The sequence below is a fragment of the Cyprinodon variegatus genome, unplaced genomic scaffold, assembly GCF_000732505.1.
Source record: "Cyprinodon variegatus isolate N-32 unplaced genomic scaffold, C_variegatus-1.0 Scaffold351, whole genome shotgun sequence".
NCBI lineage: Eukaryota > Metazoa > Chordata > Actinopteri > Cyprinodontiformes > Cyprinodontidae > Cyprinodon > Cyprinodon variegatus.
The window spans coordinates 452,792-474,592 of NW_015150804.1; the positions used below are offsets into that span (position 1 = coordinate 452,792).

Here is a 21,801-nt window from a genome sequence, read left to right on the forward strand (position 1 = left end):
GCTATAACTATTAGTCATGAACTTCTTCCTTTTATTCATGAGCCATTAGCGTCAGCTCGTTCTCCGGTCCATTTGGTATGACACAGAGGGAGGACACATTGCTTCTCAGCCGGGGTCCAGAACTTGACTTAATGATTGAAGAACAATCAAACATTGTTATTCTGCAAGCATGAAGCTGGCTGCCTGCTGTTTCCAAAATGTCAAGGGGATTACTCAGCCCGATCTTTAAGAAAAACAAGCACAAGATGTTTTAATTCAAGGATTGATAGCAAAGTTTGGGTATTGCTTTTATGCTGTGGATTTTAGGCAAGCTTAAGGAATTGAAATAACTTCTGTACAGCCTCAAAAGGCTCTAAGGTAGACCCCCCCCCACACACACACACACACACACAAACAAACAAATAAAAATGTGTTGATGTTGTTGTTTTTTTGTCTTTTAAAGGAGAAAACAAGAAGTCTATCTGCTTTTCCTGCATTACTTGAATTCCAGCTCAGAGTGGAGGCATCTTGACTTAATCCTCATTAGTTTCCCTTATTTATAGTATCAGTTATGGTAAAGATGTGTTCTGGAAAAAAGACTTCAGATGGTAGTAGAAGGATTATCTTTGTATTTGGCAAGGGTCTGCTCCTAATAAGAGTGAATGTCGCTGTTAATTTCCGGTGCTTTACTAAAGCCATTTAGACTCCCACATCTGTGACTGACGGAGGGCTGTGAGTGGAATGCTGAGCTGCCTGCAGACCTTTGTTTGCTTCATGACCTTCACCAAAAACGCAAGAAATGTGAGCGAGCCCCTGATTCAAACGGGTCGTATTGATCATTTTCTGCAGAGCAAACTCAGATGCAATTTATGCCTGGCAGGTGGTGAGGAGGGGGCTTTTGTTCCCTAATTGCAACTCAAACATGGTCACAGAAGAAGCTGCTGAAAAATGCAATATCTAAAAGAATCTGAGTCATTTATTCATTATTTTCTGGTTAGAATCAAGTCTGATTAAAACCACCAAACTGAATACTTTGGTTTTAATATTTGAAGCTTATGGTCTCTTGAAGGCTGAAGATAATAGAGGGAAAATTTTATATATTTTCAAAGAATGATCATAATTTTTGGAGTTTTTTTTAAATATTCCAAATCTGCCTTTCTAAAGGGTCGAATATGCAGCAGGTAGGCTGCTGCACCGGTTGCTGCTAGTATCATGGTATAAAAAAGGTTTCTAAAATTTGAAGTTTTTAAAGCAATGGTTGTTCCATCACTCCAATTTTAAACTCCAATCTTGGAGTTTAAAGTCGCTTAAATGCAAAGCCAGAGGAAGTGTGAGAAAGAAGTATGCTGTTGCAGTGACAGAACACAGTCTACCATCAAACCTCCAAGCCTCTTTCTGATCACTGCTGTTAAGTAGGCTTAAAAAAATAATTTTTGCTTTAAAGAGAGTGAGGGGCCGAGGTAAGAAGCATGACGAGTGTCAGGGATTAATTCAGAAATTGGCTTTTTATTTTTAACCCAAAAAACAAACAAAAAATACATGGGTTCGAGTCAAAAGAGGTCAATCAAAAAGACAAAATTTAACTCAAGCAAAATGTGCACAAAGACCCATAAAACAACAGGGGTAATTAAAACTAATCAAGCAATCACAAATTAAAAAACACAGCAGTACAGTTAGGTTTGGCAATAAACCTATCTGCATCTTAGAAAAATAAAAATACACTAAACGCAAAACAAATCCTAACTGAAAATACAAAAGAAGAAGTGACAGAAATAAGTAAAAAAAAATCTAATTACCCCCTTCTAGCAGCATCTGGTGGAACAAACCAAATTCCCCTGCTGCATTTAGCAGATCTGAGCCCTGGCTGCCATCTTTTTTCTGGCCAAACTTCTAAGCACCATGGAAGGTAGGAAACAGATTAGTGACAAAAACACACAAAGAAATATGAATGATTGGATACAAGTACAGTGAACTAAATGTGGGAGCTTACAAATAGAACACATGCATTTGAACGAAGAATTAAGTTTTATTGCAAACTAAAGTATGTGTATGGATTAATAAATAAAGGTGAAGGTGCATGTATACTACCAACTTTTCAGTTGTGGCCATGATAATAAATTTAGCTTTTTGGAATTACGTTCAGAAACAAACTGCAACCAAACAATGAAATCATTTTCTACCCATTTGGTTACAATTTTAATGTGAATAGTGAGCTAATCTAAACATGCTGTATTTTTAACTGACAGTCATGTTGTCACACTGTGAGATAAAAATACATTGAAATGTGTGGTTATAATTTAAAAAGCATGACAAAGTTTAACTTTTAAAAGATGCAATTTCACATACACCTATGTCTAAAGAATATTTTCATTCTTTTAAAAAAAGCTTGTTTGGTTGTTACAGTTCAACATATTCTCATTATCAGTTCGTATGAAATCATACGAAAAGTTATGCACAGTATTTCGTGGGTTTTTGACGTTTTTCCTTGAAAAAAACACATCAGTGCGCATGCGCAGCCAGCCAGACGAAAACAGCTGATCAGCGGACGGACGTAAAACTGCGACGGACGAGCTTTCCACAGTGCAATAATTACTTCATGATGTCTCTCACTAGGTTGCTTGCTGTTTTGTATGTTAGGGTTAGGGTTAATTGTATGTTAAATTGTATGTTATTGAATGGTGCGTAAGATGCGCATGCGCACTGATATCTTGTCTCGAGGCAAGATGTAAAAATACGATGAAATACGACGAAAAATACGTCAAAAACCTACAAAATACTGTGAATCACTTTTTGTACGATTTCATACGAACTGATAATGAGAATACAGTTTCATTTTCTATTAAAGTAATCTAGATATTCAAAAAATGGATGGCTAGACACCACGGCAACAAAAGGATCATTTTTATTTCTCCATTACTGGTTTAGATAATAATGATTTACTCATCGTTATCACTGTACGATAGATAAACAGCGATTCTGAAAGAAAAACATTTGAAATCAACAACAACAAGGTATCAGTAAGAGATTGATGCTATTCTTTGGGACCATTTTCTTTTAGCTGTTTGATCTAAAACACCCAGTTATTGCTTTCGGACCCACTGCTGTGATTTGCTGTCAAATTCTAATATTCTGCACTTAATCTAAGAAAAAATGCACACATGTTTTGGTTTTTCTAATGCTTCCGATTATCATATGCTTTTAACAAAATAATCAGAGAGAAAGAAAAAAAAAAACACTCAAACATGTCTAAAAAGGTCAGAAGTTTGATGACATATCAAACTTAAATTGAGAAAGTACGAGTATTGGTATCTCTTCAAGTAATCTCTCTGAGGTTGAGCTGTAGATGAAACATTTTGCCTGCTGCTTTGCCTGCACCAAAGCATATTATTTACTTCAGTTATACTGTATGTTATGTGAACTCCAAAGCACATCACTTTACTGAATAAATCATCTCCTCTTTTTCCTTCATTGCTTCAAGGCTCTCCCACACCTCATAGTCAATTCTTTAAGTCAAATGCAGTAAGACAAGTCTGTCGGGCAACTCAAGATAAGGAGAAAGTTACAGTCTATCCTTCATTCCTGCAGTTTTAGGTTTCAGGGCATAACAACTATGATTTGATCTATAGTCTGTTCAAAAGGTATTTTAATTTATTCTCAAGGGTTTAAAAATGCACAACAGATTCTACAGCATCATTATTTATTGAACTAAGCTCAAGCCAGAATAGAAAAATGTGCAACAGTTTCTGTCTCAACATTTTTGGTTTGCAAAGCTTCATCTAAAGGAACAATAAGACTTCTGGAATAATAGTTTTAGCAGGTAAAACCAAAGTAAAGTCTGTGCTTGAATCATCATACCAAGTCTGAAGCATTGTGGTTTAGAAATATTTATCTCTGCTTGTTTGGCATGTTGGTCATAAACTTCTATAGAAGTCCATTGTGTGGTCATCTGTGTTAGACCTGATGCCAAAGTTTAGAACTGAAACTGATTGTAAGGTGATGGACGGAAAACCACTGAGCTGAAATATGGACCTGCAAACCTTAATTAACTGAAGCAATAATGAAAGCAATATACCTGTTTTTCTTTCTTCTCAAGCGTGTTGACCTTTGTTCTACTTTCATTTACATTTCTTCAGTGGCTTTATTGAGTTCACACAATAGGCTGCTGTCATGATTAAGTTTAGCATGAGAAAATAAAATGCAAGCTATATTTTACATAAAGACCACATAATTTTTAAGACTGTAGTCATTGATGAAAATCTGGTTCTTGGTTTTAGGTCAGGTCATTCATTCCTGCTGCCACCAGACTCTATAATAATGCACTATAACCAAAATAACTCCTGTAAAAACCACTGTTCAGCTATATTATAGTTTTTTATTTATTGACTGTGCAATATTCTGTGCAATATGCTGAATGTGCAATATATGTGAATAGAATAGTCATACCACTACCTCACCATTGCTCCTTACCTGCTACACTTTAACGTAAAAGTAAATCCACCTGAATATAAGCCAACCGGATTGTACATATTTTTATTTCTTATCTCTTATTTCTTTATTTCTTAATTTTATTTTGTTTTTCATTGTGTGCGATACAGATACACTTGCACCTTAATCCTTATTTACCTGGATATACTGTATATACCTGGATATACTGTATATATATATATTGTTTATTGTTTATTCTTAATGCACCTTTTTCCTCCTTGTTTGCACCTTCTTTGACTTCTATGCCAATATGTGACAAGTGAATTTCTCCGCTGTGAAATCAAAAAAGCTAATCTAATCTAATCTAATCTAATCTAATCTAATCTAATCTAATCTAATCTAATCTAAAGTATGGGCAGGTTTTTTATAATGAAATTTGCTGGCAGAGAATCTGAGAGTAACTGGCCTCTTGAAACTTTTACATTTTTTATAGTTTTACTGTTGCAATTGTTTAAAAAATGTCGTTTTTTTCACGATTCTGTAAGAAACAGAGGCTGGATCCAAATACGACCAAGACAGGTCAGTGACATTGGAACACAGTTTATTAAGAAGCTTGTTTGGTTAGCGGAGCTGAGTTTGAGAGAAGCAGGCAGGCTGGGGGGGGGGTAGGCAGGCAGATTGTGAAGCTTTACCAGTTCATGATCCAGACGGAGAGAGGAAGAAGGCAGTTTTTGCGGGGCTTTACTGGGTTTGTGATCCAGAGAGGAACGCTGGCAGTCCGAGTCAGACAGATTCAAAGATCCAGATGTCCAGAGGCGAAACAGAGAGGATATCCAGGCAGGCGGACAGAGTCAGAATTGGATCAGGCAGGCTTGGTATCAGGGACAGAACGGGTCAGTTGACTGGCAGGCAGACAGATAACTTTGATGACATTGGATTAATCTTACCGGGTTGGTATGAGATAATCTGGCACTGAGGACTGGTCTGATGGGGATTTTATAGTGATGGAAACAAGTGAAGCGCATTAGATCTGATGCGGAACGGGTGGAGCAGAGCAGGAGTATGGCCCGAGTAATCAGCCCAACATCAGTGCCGAGATCATTAGTTTCCCTTCAGTCATATTGAGAAATTGAGAAATTATCAGATTGTTCCTTCACTATATCTGTGGTTGCTACAGCTGCAAATGTTTTTTTTGGTTCACTTCATATTTCAAAAGAAGAATTATTTCCCTGTTTTTTATTTCTTTGTTTGCCCTGACCCCCCCTGGTGTATTTGGTCTAAAACTGCCACTGTTTTCAAGCTTTATAATTTGATGCAATTCTTTACCAACACATACATTGAAGGGGGCTCCTGCGGCAAACGATGAGCAAGTCAACTGGGACACGGCAAAATCAGGTCGTCTCTGTCTGCAGAAAGGAAACGGCAAAAGTGTGCTCGCCCTGAAAGGGAAATGCTATTAATATACAGCATATCTTTCAAAGTCACCAAGTTAGGGAAAAGTGGACTGTGTGTTTGCATTAGGCTGACATTGACACAGTTAAAGTGCCCTTTTATTTCCTTTAAGACAACTGTAGCTTTGGGAATCTGGTTGTTACTTTATCTCATGTCACGCTTAATAAATGGGGTTTGAGGATGTTTCAGATGCAGGTAATTTTCTTGTGTACTTCTTCACTAGAAACCCAGTTCCACTCAAACTGTGGCTGCTATTAGGATTTATTTTACACATAAACTTCAAAGTGAAGGAACAGAAACTATAGAGGAGTCAATATAGGTTTAACAACCACATCCTTTTATTTCCTGTTTATGTGATTTCTTTTCAGAGCTCTGGCGGACATTCTGAGGCAGCAGGGACCCGTTTCAGCATCACAGTTTGAACATGAAGACATCGCAGCCATTAATGGTTCTCCCAAAGATGAGACCCCCATCAGGACCTCAAAGAATCACTACACTCCTGTTCATGCAAAGACATCCAACCATGGTAGGTGACTTTTCCCTGCATCTATACAGAATAATGACTCAAAAAGCAAGAAAAGTGTTACTGGAGGCCAAGTGACCAAATAATGGTGAGCTTTAATATGTGAATATTTGCTGTATCTTTTTCTGCATATATACATTTCCCTCTGTCGCTTTTATGGGATTTTATAATATTGTTTAGTTCTGCATTATTCTGATAATCTCTTTTATTACTTGATCTTGAATGGTAAACAGAAGCTTTGATTCCTGAGCTGGTTCATGATCTCCCACTTTTTTCACCCTTTCAATGGTTTCCAAGACTCATCGTCACTATTATGTTCATCAGCAGGTTTTTTAGAATTCCCTTTATTGATACTTTTAAAACTAGGATATTTAAAAATCTTTATCCAGTGACATGACTTACCTTTATGGTTAAGTTGTTAAACTGAATCAAAGCTGTTAAACTGGAATTAAAACAATTATGATAATGTTATGATGTTGATGATGAAATCAAATTGGGGTAAACAAACATCCAATTTCAGAGTTGCAAAGTAGAAAAACAGTTTAAAGTGAACATCTCTTGTGCAAAATCCATAAGAAATAAAAAATGTGGAATCCAGAAAACTAAACAGGATATGTTGCGTAAATTATTGTAGTTAGATGTCCTAAAGTATGCATTGTTATAACAATGCATTATTTCATTTGTATCCCTCAGGGCTTTTAAGGTTCCCTATTATACACAAGACAATAAAAAGAACAAACACAACAACTGAATTAGCTAAAACATTAAAGCCCCATAACACAGGGGAGCTATCGGGTCGTTCCAGTCCCAAGATTTAAGGAAATATGTCTATCTGATGATGTGAAATTGTTGGTGTCTTCAGGCAATGACACTCAGCATGCACTGGAGCATCACTGAGCTCAGTCTAAAATGGTAGGGATGAAGATTAGTACCTCTAAAGGCATCTACATCGTATGCATACTGTGAGCCACGCAACCTTTCAGCCTTGATAGTCTAGCGTACCTATTCCTACGTTTGTTATGACAAAATGCCTTCATTTGCCACACTGCTGTGGCATCATTGGATGAGGTTGCCCTGTAGCTTTACTCAAAGAAATAAAGAAGAAAGTCTAGATGGAGGCCTTGCATCATTTTTTCTTCCACTGCACAACCATCATAGCCTGGCCAGCCAGATTGATACGACATTTACGTGGTTTATGAGTCTGAGCTGGTACAACTCGATTTCAAAGGCAGGACTTAGAAGGTCAGCTTGATTAAGTTAAAACCATGCAGGTAAATGTGGATGTGGTGCAAAAAAACTCCAAGTTTTTGTTTTTGTAATTTTGTAGTCCATGAATCATTTTAAGCTATCAAAGAAACTCTCAAGTGCACGATTACTGCTGGTTTTGCCTAATCTGAGGATATAAAGTGTGCTCTCTAGTACATCCTTAACCTTTAATGCAATATTGCTCCGTTGCGTTTGCCAGCTTGTTGTTATGCTAGCAGAAAGGTGCTGCTGCATTATTTGGAATTCTGACGCAAGCATTGTAAAGTCCTGCCTTCTGTCCTGTGATTGGTCCAGCTGCAGGTGTGTTAATTTTCAGAGGCTGGATCCTCCATGGACCCTGTCTACCTGGACTGGGTCCTTTGAGGTCCGTGAAAATAAAGATGGATTCCATCAGGTCCAGCCATTTCTAGCGTTCACCACCCATACGCTCTGTCGCTTAGCAACCGTGACAGCTGACACACAAAGCAAGCAAAGAATAGATACCAAACTTCTCACTATTGTTCATTCTGATAATAACATTTACGAGGAGCTTCAGCAGCAGTACTATCATCGCGAATATCAGATTTGTTGTCCCCACACTGCAGAGATATTGGAATCTTTGCTCAAATGTCAGCCAAACCCATTTAAACAGGGACAAACCTTTCAATGTGTGGTGAAGAGAGCAGCTGTGGGTCCTTGCTACTGTCTATGTTCTGCAGTTTGTCGTTCCCTGCTATCACCTGAAGAGCGCTGATAGTGAAACATTTCAAACTGATCAGTATGAATATTCATTCCTAGTAAAAAGTATTTTCCTGCCGAGCAGTGAAGCAGTTCTAAAAATGTTGCATTGCATCAACCTGTCTGTGCTGGGGCCTCTTCGAGTCTGCAAGGATTGTTGGTGAAGAAAGAGCTGAATCGAACATTCAAGCTTTAAATTAAGCTGTCTGTCTGCATTCACGATATTAATGATGGGCATGAGATGTGGACCTTGACTTAAGATAAGAAGATCCTGGATCAAAGCGACTGAAATCAGATTATGGTCAGCGTTTGCCTTGGAGGTTGATTTAGTGAGACAGTCATTGAGGCCATAGCTCAGTGGAGTAAGAGCTTCTCTAAATTTAAAAGATCGGTTGACAAGGTCTTGTCTTATAAGCAGGATGCCTCCACCGCTCCTCCCATTGGAGATTTACTGGACATATCCAAGTGGGAGACCTAGATACAAAGCCTGAATACACTGCCTTTCTTTGCTTGATAATTTTCTAAAGTCCTCCTGCAAAAATAGAGTGTGGCTGGAAGATTTATGTTTTTATTTTTGTCTTTTAACTCGGCGTCAGATAAGAGTAAAACAAAGGGTCGGTGGACTAACCATCCCATATAGTCCAAACAAATGTGTGAGTGACTGGAAAAGAAGAATCTTAAAATGTGTAGGAGGGAACCTAAGCTTTTATATCAGCACCAATCCCACTGGTAGATATTAGCTGGCTACAAGAACTGGCCAATCTTTATCAGAACCAACAAAGTCCAGGTTCTTGTCCCAGTATTTCCAGGGCTCCAAAGACACAACATGATAGACTGATCGACCTCAAGTAAAACATAGTAATACAGTTAGAATATTACCACAAAATAATTTAATTATTTATTAAATTCTGGCTATAATTTAATTTTTTTCCAAAAAATACTGGGGTACAGGCTGAGCCCATGCCTCCTGATATAAGGTATAAGCAGCTTCATTGGTATAAGGCAGGGTGGGTCAATAGCAGAAAATTTAAAGTATTTTTTTAAAGCAGAAGGGTCAAGGAAAAAGGTTATGAGAAGACATGTTTTTTTATTTGACACCGAATTGTCCTACCATTGTTTAAAAAACAGCAGGACACTGAAGTGATGTGAAGACATGACTCATATCAACACATTTGACAACACTCCTATAAACAAAGAGAAGACATATATATCTTTATCTTGTCTATTGAGGTTTTCTGGAACACCAATGGTTTGGTTGAGCTCTTATTAGTCTAAAAACTGCTAATTATTTTTTTTCTGAGAAAACCAGAATCATGACTTTACGGTTGTAGCTGCTAGTTTAATCCCTCCCGACCAGTAAATACCATCTGCTCTTGTTTTATACTGTTAAGCAGCCAGTCGTCTGGCCCGCCTATGCTTACCTTTGGTTTGCACTTCATATTAGCAAACCTTTACCTTATGTGTTCAGAAGAAAAACAACAACCTTCTGAGCTTCTTTAATTCATTAAACCAGCACCAACATTCAGAAGCCTGACTGATGTTCACCCTCATTTTCGCTTCTTTTTTATTTTGTTTCTTGGCTTAGATCTGAGAAAAGCAATGCCAAGAAGATCCCATTTCCTAGCTCCGTCATGAAGCTACCAAGATATGGCCAAATTTGCCAACTCCTCAGCAAGGAAGTTTATATTTTGCATATCTGATGTCATCCAGCTGCAGGAGATTCTGAATCCCTCCGATTGCTTTATTTATTTTTTTTTTCTTTGGCAGTCTGTCACACCAGTGCAGGGAGATATTAGGTGGAAGAGAAAAATGTGGGGATTTTAAGACTAATAGCTTTTATAGAAGAAGGTAAACACTTTATACCAGTTTGAGCCCGGATCAGCAGCAGCTTTGTACTTAACTGAAAACATAATTTAAAGAGCTATGTGTCATTTTTCTCAAAAGAACTGATCCCAGTGGGAAATGTGTCCCTAACTATGTAGGTGCAGTGATAGCCACACCAATCCAGGGACTGACTGCAGCTCTACTGTAAGCTGCCTTGGTCAAGGTCAATGACCGGTGTACCTGACATGGACCAACCTTACCATGCATATTGCTTTAGGTTAATAGACTATATTAATTAGGCTATGTATGCTTCTAAGCTTTTGTACAACTAGACTGCTGTCTCTAACCCAATTCTGTTTTATCCTTCAGCCTCCCTGTGGTACAGTGATTTGTTTCCATTCGTTGTGGGATGTTGGGGTTTAAATTGCATCCATGTCTTGAAAGAAAGTAAAGTAGATTTGGTTTTCCTTTTTTTATTAAAATATTCCGTTATTCACAAAATGAAGAAAAGCAGTCCACCTGCTCCAAAGTTTCTTTTGTGATTTGTTGCTTTATTCATGTTATATGAATATATTTGAACCCACCCTTGATGAAGTTCGCTGTTATTTGGCCGGGGAAGGTTATGTGCTTATTAGCATTTTAATGCCAAACAAAGTTCTGATAAAGCATCAAATAGGGGCTTAGCTAATATATTTAGTATCTCATAACGCATACAGGAACGTTCCACTAGAAGGAAATCCTATCTGATAACAGATCATCTGTGAAAGGGTAAACGCCTCGCTCTGTTCTTCATGGGGCTGAAAGTTGGGACCCAGCAGTCTGCACAGGTAGTGAACATCATCCGCAGAAAAGTGCAAATTCTCTTTAAGATTCATGCAGGAAAAATTCAAATATGGGTTTTTCTGTTCCACTCAACACAGCAATGGTTTATTTAAGCCCTTTCTGTCAAACTTTGAACAAGAGCCCTCTTTAAAAAATCAAACAGCATTAATGTCCATATATAGAATATAAAGTTAATAATGATATAAGCCTCCATAATAATGTAAAACATGCAGATGAGGTGACAACATCACTGACGAATCTCATTGCTTTCATACTTAAAGCATTTATAAGATTCTGTCCTGGAAAGGGGAGATTTAAAATATAATAAATTATATTAGTTAGATAGCATGGCCCACAGTCCAGCCACAGCCACATTTTTTTTTTATATTTTCCACCACCTGCGGATCCTGGGAAGAAGAAGATCTCATTGTTTCTGATTGTGTCACCAATGTCTGTACCCAGCACTGAGTAAGCCTACCTGATGGCCTGGCTGGGAGCAGCCTAGTTACACAGAATAAATGAACATGGTACGTTACATGTTACTGCATTTGTGAAACTGAGTTATGGATTGATTTGGCCCAGATATACAGAAAAATCCCAAATTAATTCCTTACCTTGATTTATGGAAAAAGTGCCGGAAGTATATATTTATGTATCTTGAAATTTATATGAAATGATAGACTTTTAGTAAAATTTATGCATTTATATTGCATCACCCTACATGGTTTGTTGAGATGGTTTTTTTGTTTGTTTTTTTTTATTATTGTTTAATGTAAAGTTTAATGTAGCTATTACCTTTATTAAAAATGTAAGGTACAATCAAATGGAAACACATCTCTGAGTTTAATAGTAGACCATAATATCTACTTAAACCCTTAAGTAAGACATGTAAAAAAGCAAAATAGCAAAAACTATGACAGTTTTAGGGAAAATTAGACTTTCACTGGATTACAGAATATTAAATATACTGTATTATTTAGTTGTTCTTCTGTATCTTACTGTGTGAAAGTCTGGGGTAACACCTCCTCCACAAATAAACAACCATCCTTCACGTTACAAAAAGAACAGCAGAGATTATAAACAGAGGACCACACAAACTTGCGTGTTTTGAAACTAGTCTATTGGATCATGTTGTAAAATATCAATAATTATTATATATTTTTTTTACTATAAAAAAATATTAATGTCCCTAAATAGTTACTGTTATTTTCCCAAACAGGTTGCACTGAGGTCTCTTTCTTCTTCATCTCTGTCTCATGGAATTTAACCTATTGCAAAATCATTAATGTGTAAAATTTTAACTGGAAATTTGTAATGTTTTTAGGATGTTATTTATTTAGGAACGTTATAACATCAAAAGAACATCAGGAACATTATGTTCTATCTTGTACTTGCACTTTTTTGCACATTCTGTTTGGATAATTAATAAGTTTTGCTCATACTTTGTATTTACCTTGTAGCTTGAACAGACTGATGAACTAAAACCTACAGAAACGATATGTTGCCTTGAGAAAAAACTTTATTTCAACACATTCAGGACATGTTTGAGTCTTTGAAAGAGAAACTAAAAAAAAGCCATGATTCCAGTTGACATTAAGCGCTCATGCAGGAAATAATTTGAATCCCATTTTGTGTTCTGCCTGATGTTGATGAAATGCATCTCCTGCGCTGGATAGGGGGGCTCTTCCCCTTAACGTTCCCTGAGTGAACATTATGGGTTCAATTTCCCAGAGTCGTGGTCTGTTCTCTCATTTTGTCTCCTGCATTTTCTATGTTGCTGTGAAATAAGGTGACAAATGTCTTCCACACATTGCCGTCAGTAAAGTAATCCTCCCTGCAGGACTCTCAGCAGCTGAGCTCATATTGGTTTCTCTGGTGCAACTGTGGGATCGAGTGTTCAAACAATAAGATCAAAATGAGTCATTTGCCTGTTACACCAGAAGTGGAGGTGTTTTATTTTTTAGAAAGCTTTTATTATTACAACCAGGAGATTATTAGTGGTTTTTAATAAAGACAATTCAATCTTTCCTTTGATCATTCTCTAAATACTGTCCCTACAGCTTGCTTTGGGTCAGCCCTGTGGTATCAGTTGAAAGCCAAGTAGAGCGTGTCCATTCTAACTCCCCTGGATGATGGAGAACCTCATTTCTGGATTGAGCTCAGTCATTCTAAACCTTAATGCGCATAAACAGACCTAAGTTGGTATGAAATAAGCAATCTGATGTCGGGGATCTTCCTCTTTCAGATACGTTTTAGTGTGATGGTCTATAAAGGTCAGAAAATGAACAAACCTGAGAGCTGTGAGCTTTTTTTTATAGCTGTACACATGTTGACAAAATTGTTATTACCTACTTTTTTAAATAATTTTATTGAAGCATTATTTAGAAGTAGTGCCTGACTTTTTATTTGTTCATTTTCGTTGTTGTTGTTTTTTTTATTTATTATTATTTCTGTCAGGTTGTTTTGTACGGAAGACTAAAGCGGTCCTGTCCCTCCGATACTTTTTCATGGTGGTTTTCTCGAGAAAGCAAGTTAATTTTCTCATTATCTAAAGAAAACAAAAGCCTTTTTTTTTTTCGTGAAAACCAGATGATTGGTGTGTGTTCAAACTGATTACATCCTTCAATGCAACAACAGCAGGAGAGGATTTGTTAATCATGGCATCCTATGTGTAATTCAGTAAATAATCCTGTATTTTTAACTTTTAGGTAACGGATGACATTGTTGGTTTGATGATTTGCTTCCACTTCTGACTCATAAGAAATTAGACATACTGTATGCCTCTGGTGCCTTAGATTCAGATGTTTTCTGAACAACCCCAGTATTACGCCTCTAACAGGTATAAAATGCATTAACCCCCAAAATGAGGCCAGATTAAAGATTTTCATGAAAAAACTGTAAATAAGAATAAAGAAAAAGGAAACAAAAAATATTATTATTTGCACACACGCAGTACTACAGGCACCGCAGGCATGGATGGACTGGGAATCCAGGGCAGTTGGCCAGCCTCATTCATTACTCATGCAGGTTAATCATCTCGTTATCTCAAGAAATTACTGCTTTCTTGTGATAATGACATAATTAACATATTATCTCGAGAAAACAATTAATGGTTTAACCGTGATAACGAGATAGTGATGTCATTATCTCGAGAAGGCAAAGGAAAGAAATACTGTAATAAGTCAAGTATGAATGCTCTCAGCTTCCGTAGTTTTGTGAGCATCGTGGGTTTTTTTTCTTTCATTGAATGAGGAATATCAACCATCTGGTCCATAAAGTTCATTGTCAATCTCAACAGACTGGAGCAACTCCTCTTTATAGCAAACAATACCTAATTCTTCATTCTGTCACCTGCTCCAATCCAGTGGAGGTCCTAGATCAAATTTACCACCAGGATGGGGCCAGTGATTTTTTTAAAGGGGCACTGAACAAAAAAAATCAAACAAAAACAGGGAAAAAGTTCATTGTTTCATATATGAAATGAACCAAAGATCAACTTACAGTTTTGGAAACCTCAGATTTAATAGATGAAAACTGTGATCCTATCTAAATATGATTAAAGTAAAAACGTCCCAATATCATTTTATAAATCCTCCATAAGATAAAACTGAAAAAAAAGATAACCGTGTTTCTAAAGTGGATTTAATTTATTTATTATCAATTTAGTTTGTATTTTATCTTCGATACAGGGGCTAACGTAGGGGAAATTATCAGTTCTACAGGGGCACTGATCCCTGTGGCAAATGTCTCTAAATGCTTATGCTCCAATCACCAGTATTGTACAAGTTAGCAAAATACTTAAACTACTTCACTTGAGTCAGGGACTGACCCCTGAACCAGTAGGACCAGTCCTCCATTCCCCAGGTAAACTTCAAACTGACCCTTTCCCCTCAGTTGAAATCCATTCCAGCAGAAGGCAAAGGTCATAGTTTAAAGGCACCAATGTCACCACATCATTTGCAAAGCGAAGTATAGTACTAAAACTTTATCTTTAAAAAAATGTTTGTTAAATCACCAACTCCATAGATTATCCCTCTGTAGTCACAGCCTGTATAAACAGCCTTTATGCGTCTGTAAAAAAAATATATATATTCAAATGCTTCTTTCAGCTTGTGTGCTTATTTTGATTTTATTTCAACCATGTAAAACGTACAGAAAATAGCTACTTTAGGGTGAGTTTGTGTTCCCAGTGGATCAGTTTCCACACCGGGGATATTGTGGCCAGTATGACGTTGGAGCTCTTAGGATGCATTTAATGATGAGAAAAGATGGAAAATTTCCATTAACGACTCCTAAAGTTAAAACTCACATCTGATTCTGCTCTGCAGTTGATTTAACATCTGGATTTAAGCTAAATATAACTCACTGTTCATATCAGCACTATGCTTTTAACTAGAAGGTGGATGTTAATTGGGAGAGTGGTTCTAGATTAAAGGAGAAAATATAGTAGTATTAGAGGTACGTTCATACCTCAAAATTTCAGTCTTAAATTATGTTTCTCACTTCTAAAGTCTGAAGTTAACCAGAATATACAACAATGTAAAATATAAACAGAAATATTCTTAAAGCTTTCGGTTCAGTTCAAATTCAACAATCAGGACGTTTTCACACTTAAGGTGTTTACAACAAACTTTGGCTCATTTCCCTCCTTTATTTTTTCAGAGCTCAATCAGGTAAAGACTGTTAGTGTTGAGTATTAAGTCAGGCGTCTGCACAGGCATAATAAATATTCATAGGAGCAGTTGTATTTAAAGCACAAAGGTAAACTACTCTCTGCACATTTTGAAGGTTTTATGTCAGCAGATTTAATATTATGAGGCCACCAATATATCACAGCCATGACTGCAGCCTCCTTCTCTCTGCTCTAACATCATTTTTTTAATTTCTTGCACCATTTCTCTCTCTCTCTCTCCAATCACCCGCAAAACATCTGCACTGTGGCGGGAGGTGGTGAGCAAATACACTTCCTGTCAGCTCATGACTCCTATACCTTTGTGTTGCAGAGGAGCTACTGCGCATGAACAACTTATAATGAGAGTCAATGGGCAAAGATTTCTGTGCTCTAAGGCGGAAGTACGTCATCAATCCGGTGAAAAATGGAATGACACTTTACTAGTCATTAAAAATTAAATATTTATATTGCACATCTAAAAAAAACATCTTAATAGATTTTAAATATTTTAAATGTTAATTTAAAATTAAATAAAAAAAAATATATATATATATATTTTATGCCTTTATCAGGGTTATTGAGTGGGTGGGGTGGCATCCTAGCGCCCTCTATTGGCCAGCCGCCACTGCTTAAAGGTATAGAAGATGATCTTTTATTTCCGGGTGGATCATCTAAATTAGTGGTCCTCCTAATTTTCAATCATTCTGATTATATGTTTACTTAGGGATGTCCTAAGTGCTCATCCTGTTATCTATCTTTTTCTGCGCACCTTCAGGCGTATATCTGCGGTGAGCTCCGGTTTCAGACAGTCATTGAAGCTCGCTTTTTTTCCCTGTGGTTCTTTGAAAATAGCCGAGTGTCGTAAGAAAAAAAGTGTCTACAAAGTGTTTGAGAAGTAAAGAGGGCCTCACAAGAGGCAGATATATCCCAGGATGCTTTGCGCAGAGAGATCTCCACACAAAGCATTATGGGATTCGTAGGCTGCCGCTACCCGCTGCCGATTATAAATGAGAATTTATTCAAGCCCCACTTTCCTCAATATAAACAAGGAAGTTAACATCAGCTTAGCTCATACGAAATTTCTAATTTTATATCATAATTTTAGAGGATATGTCTACTTCTGTAAAAACACATTCATTACTGTGTCCAACTAAATTATTTGATAGTGAATCCACCTTTCCATTTTTTTACTCTAATTAACTTGAAGATGCTTTCCTAATGATAGTTGCCCCAAACCAGAAGAAAACAGTACTGGAGGTAGCAGTGTAACTTAAAAAGTAGCCAATCAAAGGCAGTTTACTTTCTCAAGTTGGATTCTCCCTCAAAAAGACAAAAGGGTCACAATGCATGTGGAAAGTAGTCTATGTACTGTATGTGTGTATTGGAAAAAAGATGCTTGTCTGTTCCTGTTTGGCTGTGACTCCATCCTGGAGAGAAATATCAGCTGTGCTGCTGCCATCAACACCTTTGTTTATAGATGCTGGAGATCAGCCTGTTTTCCAGTGCGGTCCTGTTTCTCTGACCGTGACTGGCTGGATGTGCTCTCTTCATCCTCTGACATGGGAGCTGGCTCAGAGCTCGTCTGCCTGGCTGTGTGTTTCCTGGACGGGGCCGCCTTTTACAGTTGTTTTTTCTATCCCTGCTTCTGTCTCCTTGAACCCCAGTGGGCCTCAGCAGATGGCCGCTCACACTGAGCCTGGTTCTGCTGGAGGTTTCTTCCTGTTAAAAGGGAGTTTTTCCTCTCCACTGTCGCTACAAGCATGCTTAGTGTGAGGGATTGCTGAAGAGTCAATGAGTCGATGCAATCAACTGGTTTTCCTTAGATAGAAAACTTTGAATCAATGATGATCTGGTTGAACAGTAAAGTACCTTGAGATGACATGTGTTGTGAATTTGGCGCTTTATAAATAAACTGAATTGAATTGAATTGTATGAATTTTTCTGCATGTACCCTTTTGGCAGAATTCTGAGCTTGTATGTTAGCCAATCGTGTTGCTTTTTCAGATGCACAAGTGTAAACAAAAGGATAAATAAAAGCCTCTGCAGCTTTTAACACATCTAAAAAACGGACCCAACATTACTCTATAGGTTTTAGTGACAAGGTTTACTTTTTGAATTGTCTTTTTTGTATAAACAGTAACAAAAAGAAAAATGATAAAAACAGCTGATTTAATATGGGCATTAAACTCTCCTATGTTTGTTGTGACCTGCTCCTTGTGTAATGTCGTTAAGATGGTTTTCATGATCCCCATCCAGCGATGATAAGCAGCTATAGGTTCATGTTTCCAACTGGGAGCAATTTACATAACAGTTAGTATCTCTGGCAACATGATTTTAGCTTTATGGTGTATTCCTTTGAGGATACACAAGTAATGAGCGATAAGCTCTTTAAGCTGTAAATTATCAAAATTAAGGTTTTAATGTTTTTGTTATTACTGTTCCTAAATTAAAAGTTATGGTCATGACTGTAATAATTTTTTAATCATACTCTTGGTTTTATTAAAAAAGAAAATAAACTAAGTTGCAGCAATGTTGAAGTGTAAAGCTGTGGTGTGATGAAATCCAGGCTTAATGGTCCCCAGGTGTTTCTTCTCATTATGATAATTTGGATTGCGTTTCGATCTCAGCTTCCCGGGCCCAGAGGTCTGAGTGATGTTATTGACTTTGAAGTCATTCCATGGAGATGAAGGCATTTAACTGTTGACTGGTTAATACAGAATGGGTCTAACAGAGAGCTGAATGGAAAAAAGAAAGGTAATTTGATGGACTTTCTCCCCACAATTTAGTTTTTTTTTTGTCCTCCTTTGGTCTGCTGGATGCTGCATTCTTTAATTTCCTTGCAAGTTTTGCTTTGTGATCGACAGCTCAATCGAGTGCTGCTATTGTACAAGCCGCTGCCTGGTCTTGCCTTTGTGTTAATAACGGCCTTTCAGCTACAGCACTTTTTTCAGAGTTCCAGTGCTATGATGCAAATTGCAATTCAGACATCTACGCACAAGGGGAGTCCAAATTAGGGGTAGTCAGTTTTTTTCTTTTATTCTTACAAGAAATTGACTTGAAAAAAGATTATAAAATCAAATGTATTTTGCCCTGCAAGCTGAAATCTGTTTTAAAGTGTGCGGGGGAAAAAAATGTAAGATTGACAAACAGGAAAAAGATGGCTCTGAAATACGTTCTGATAGCATTTTCTGGCAGCCTAGAGTAATATTGACTTTTCAATTTTCCACCCTAGGAGTGAATTTTATCTATTATGCTGCTTTAGCCGTATTTTGCATTTTTATCATCTCAGGTTTTTTTCTCTAAAACTGCAGAAAGGATTTGGGATTTAAAGATATAATGTTTAATTTAAGATGCAAACTCTAAAAACTTTAAAGTATATTGATTGATTGTATTTTGTATATTGTATTTTTGTATTATATTTCAATACATTTTTTTATTTCGTGCTATACCAAAAATAAAAACACTTTCATGTTATGCACAAAGGAATATGCGCCTTATTTTTATTTTCCAAAGGGGTTATAAAAAATAAAAAAGAATTAGATTACATCACAAAACTCTGTTGGCACAGACAACCTTTCAGTTATTACGATGGAAAATTATTTATTACACTTTCCTCACTCTACTGCATTTCTGCCTTGTGTGTCAGTTGTGCAATTTACAATTGTGCAATTTACAGTTGTGCAATTTACAATTTATAGTCAAATTAAACACCAATACAAAAAGACTAAAACCATTTGATCAGGATGCAATCGAGTTACATTCACCAGCTGTCCATCTTGATAGTGTGAATCATCTTTAGGTAATTTTTGAGTCGTTTTTCCTTCACCTGTAGAGACTGAGAACAGCATTGCTATCAGAACTTTTATCATTGATAGGGATGTTTACTCATCAACTTAACCCTGTAATGCCAAATGTATCATATTTGATACGTACGGTTTCTGAAATGTTTTGCGTCTGACACCTTTTGCGTAATTTAATAGTAAAAACTTTGCTCAAAACCCTATTGTACACAATCAGATATACCTGATAACAGCGGGCAGAAGACTACACAAAAAATAATCTTGACTTATCGCATAATAATAAATTATTAATATCAAAAATGTATTTCTGTTTTTTCTTTTTACATATTTTGTTAAAAGGCCAAATAAGGACTTCAAACCAAAAACAACAAATTTTCTGTTTTGTTTTATTCTTGGATCGGGCTTTAAAGGGTTAACAGCAACATCTGATTTGCTACACAGATTTAGCTTCTGCTTCAGTGAGCATCACTTATCATGCCATATACCAAATGCTGTTTGAGTTTTGTTCCTGTTGGAATCAATATTTACAGTATTTGCATTTTTTTAAAACTGGATCTTGGATTTTTCTTCATTATTTCCATACTTCACTGTGAGGTGCTAACTGGCTTAGCCGTAGTAGGCTACTTCCTCGTTTACCATCTGTGCACATGCTCAGTATCGAACCACCTCTGTTATTGTAAACCTGATGGGTTTACTTTCTAACAAACTGAGAAAAAACTTAATAGATACAACAAAAATAATAAATAATTCACTAAGAAGATGTGGTAATCGTTCTGAAATTCTTTGTATGCAACCACAGCAAGTTTTTAATATAAAAAAGAGAAAATGTCAAAAAACATGACTATGCACTTGCAGATTTTCCTACACATCTATAGAATATATATTTGAATTTCCAACTCAAGGTTTCCTTTTTTTCCTTTAAAATTCCAGTTTCAGAGTCTGGCAATGCCGAAACAGCTGAAACATCACAATGCTGCTATTTTTTTAGAATAATGTGTTCACATTGATAAATGTTCAAATATCAAGGCAAGCACCAGAACAAATGAATCAATCTTATACTAGTTTATTCTCACTTCAGCTATTTTAATGTTTGAATTGGCTGACATGCCAGTGGAGTTAAGGCTATTTTCTCATTAATTACGTTACTATTTATCAGGCCAACTGCTGTCACTCATTCCTTGCATAAAGAATTATAATTTTGACATGATTTGGTCAGGTTATCAATTATGGAGTGAGGTTGCACAAAAAAAACATAAATGATAGAATAAAGGTCAAATGTAAAAAACATATTTGCGATAAACAAGTGGGAAACGCACACTATAAAATGGAACATTACATTTTATTAAAAACTTCAAGTGAGCAGAAATCAATTCTCATAATTTTGTTGTTTATCCTCCTTTTAAATGCAACGTGTGAGCATAGCTGGATAGAAAAGAATCTTAATAACTTAAAATATTTAAGTTGAGTCCACACAAAAACAATGATTCAGAAAAAGTTGAGACTTATGCAGTAAATTCTCATTGGCTGTTCTTTCGGCCATGGATTTGGCCAGACAACCCTATAATGTCGGCTGTTATAATTAACAGGATCCATCCATTCTTGTACTGTATGTACCAAATGCAATATTCTATCTTATAAAATACATCAAATAAACAGACCTCGTTACTACTTCAACCTGTTTTTTAAACTAATCTTTAGTAAGTTCTGTGAACTGTTGGATAAGAAGTTACTAATAACTCAACATATTGGATAAAGGTTAATCATTTGAAAGTGGTGAAGACTTGCAGATCAGTGTGAACTCATGAGCTGACTGTTGTCAGTGGGTGTTGCCACACAACACCTTGAACAAAGTTACATCATCTTTTCAGATGATGTTATTTATTTTTATGCATCTAGTTTGCATACTTTTTAAGTAAAGTCAACTTAAAGCAGTTCTAAAGAACTTTCCTTTTAGGTCAGCTTTGGCTTCTCCCAGTGGACGAAAGCTGTATTGTTTTGCTTTTAGGAAGACAGTATCTCCCATGAGGACCAGCAAACAGCTTTGTAAAATTCTGCAGATAGCCTGCAGTTAGATTGAACATTTCAGTTTCCAGTGGCTGTGCCTCAATAGCGATGAAGTAATGAATCTGTGGTGAAACAATGTCATATGATGATGTTGGAAATAAGAAAAGTTTGGTTTTGTACAATACTCCTGCACCAACACACTCTTCACTCTACTCTTGACCTTATCGCTCACCCTAGATGAAGTGTGGAGAAGTACCAATGTTTTCCTATTCCCGTTTTCCCCTTTTATACCAAAACGCTGCTAATACGCCATTATA

The 21,801-nt window shown here is 36.6% G+C and overlaps 1 protein-coding gene across 3 annotated transcripts in view; it reads left to right on the top strand.

The window, feature by feature from the left end:
• Nucleotides 1-21,801, top strand: part of shisa6 (shisa family member 6) — a 124,752-nt gene that overhangs the window by 9,045 nt on the left and 93,906 nt on the right. For all 3 annotated transcript variants that reach the window (XM_015385896.1, XM_015385899.1, XM_015385898.1), the window contains exon 3: nt 6,225-6,382. In XM_015385896.1, coding sequence (XP_015241382.1) covers nt 6,225-6,382 — 158 coding nt within the window. The remainder of the gene's footprint in view (nt 1-6,224; nt 6,383-21,801) is intronic.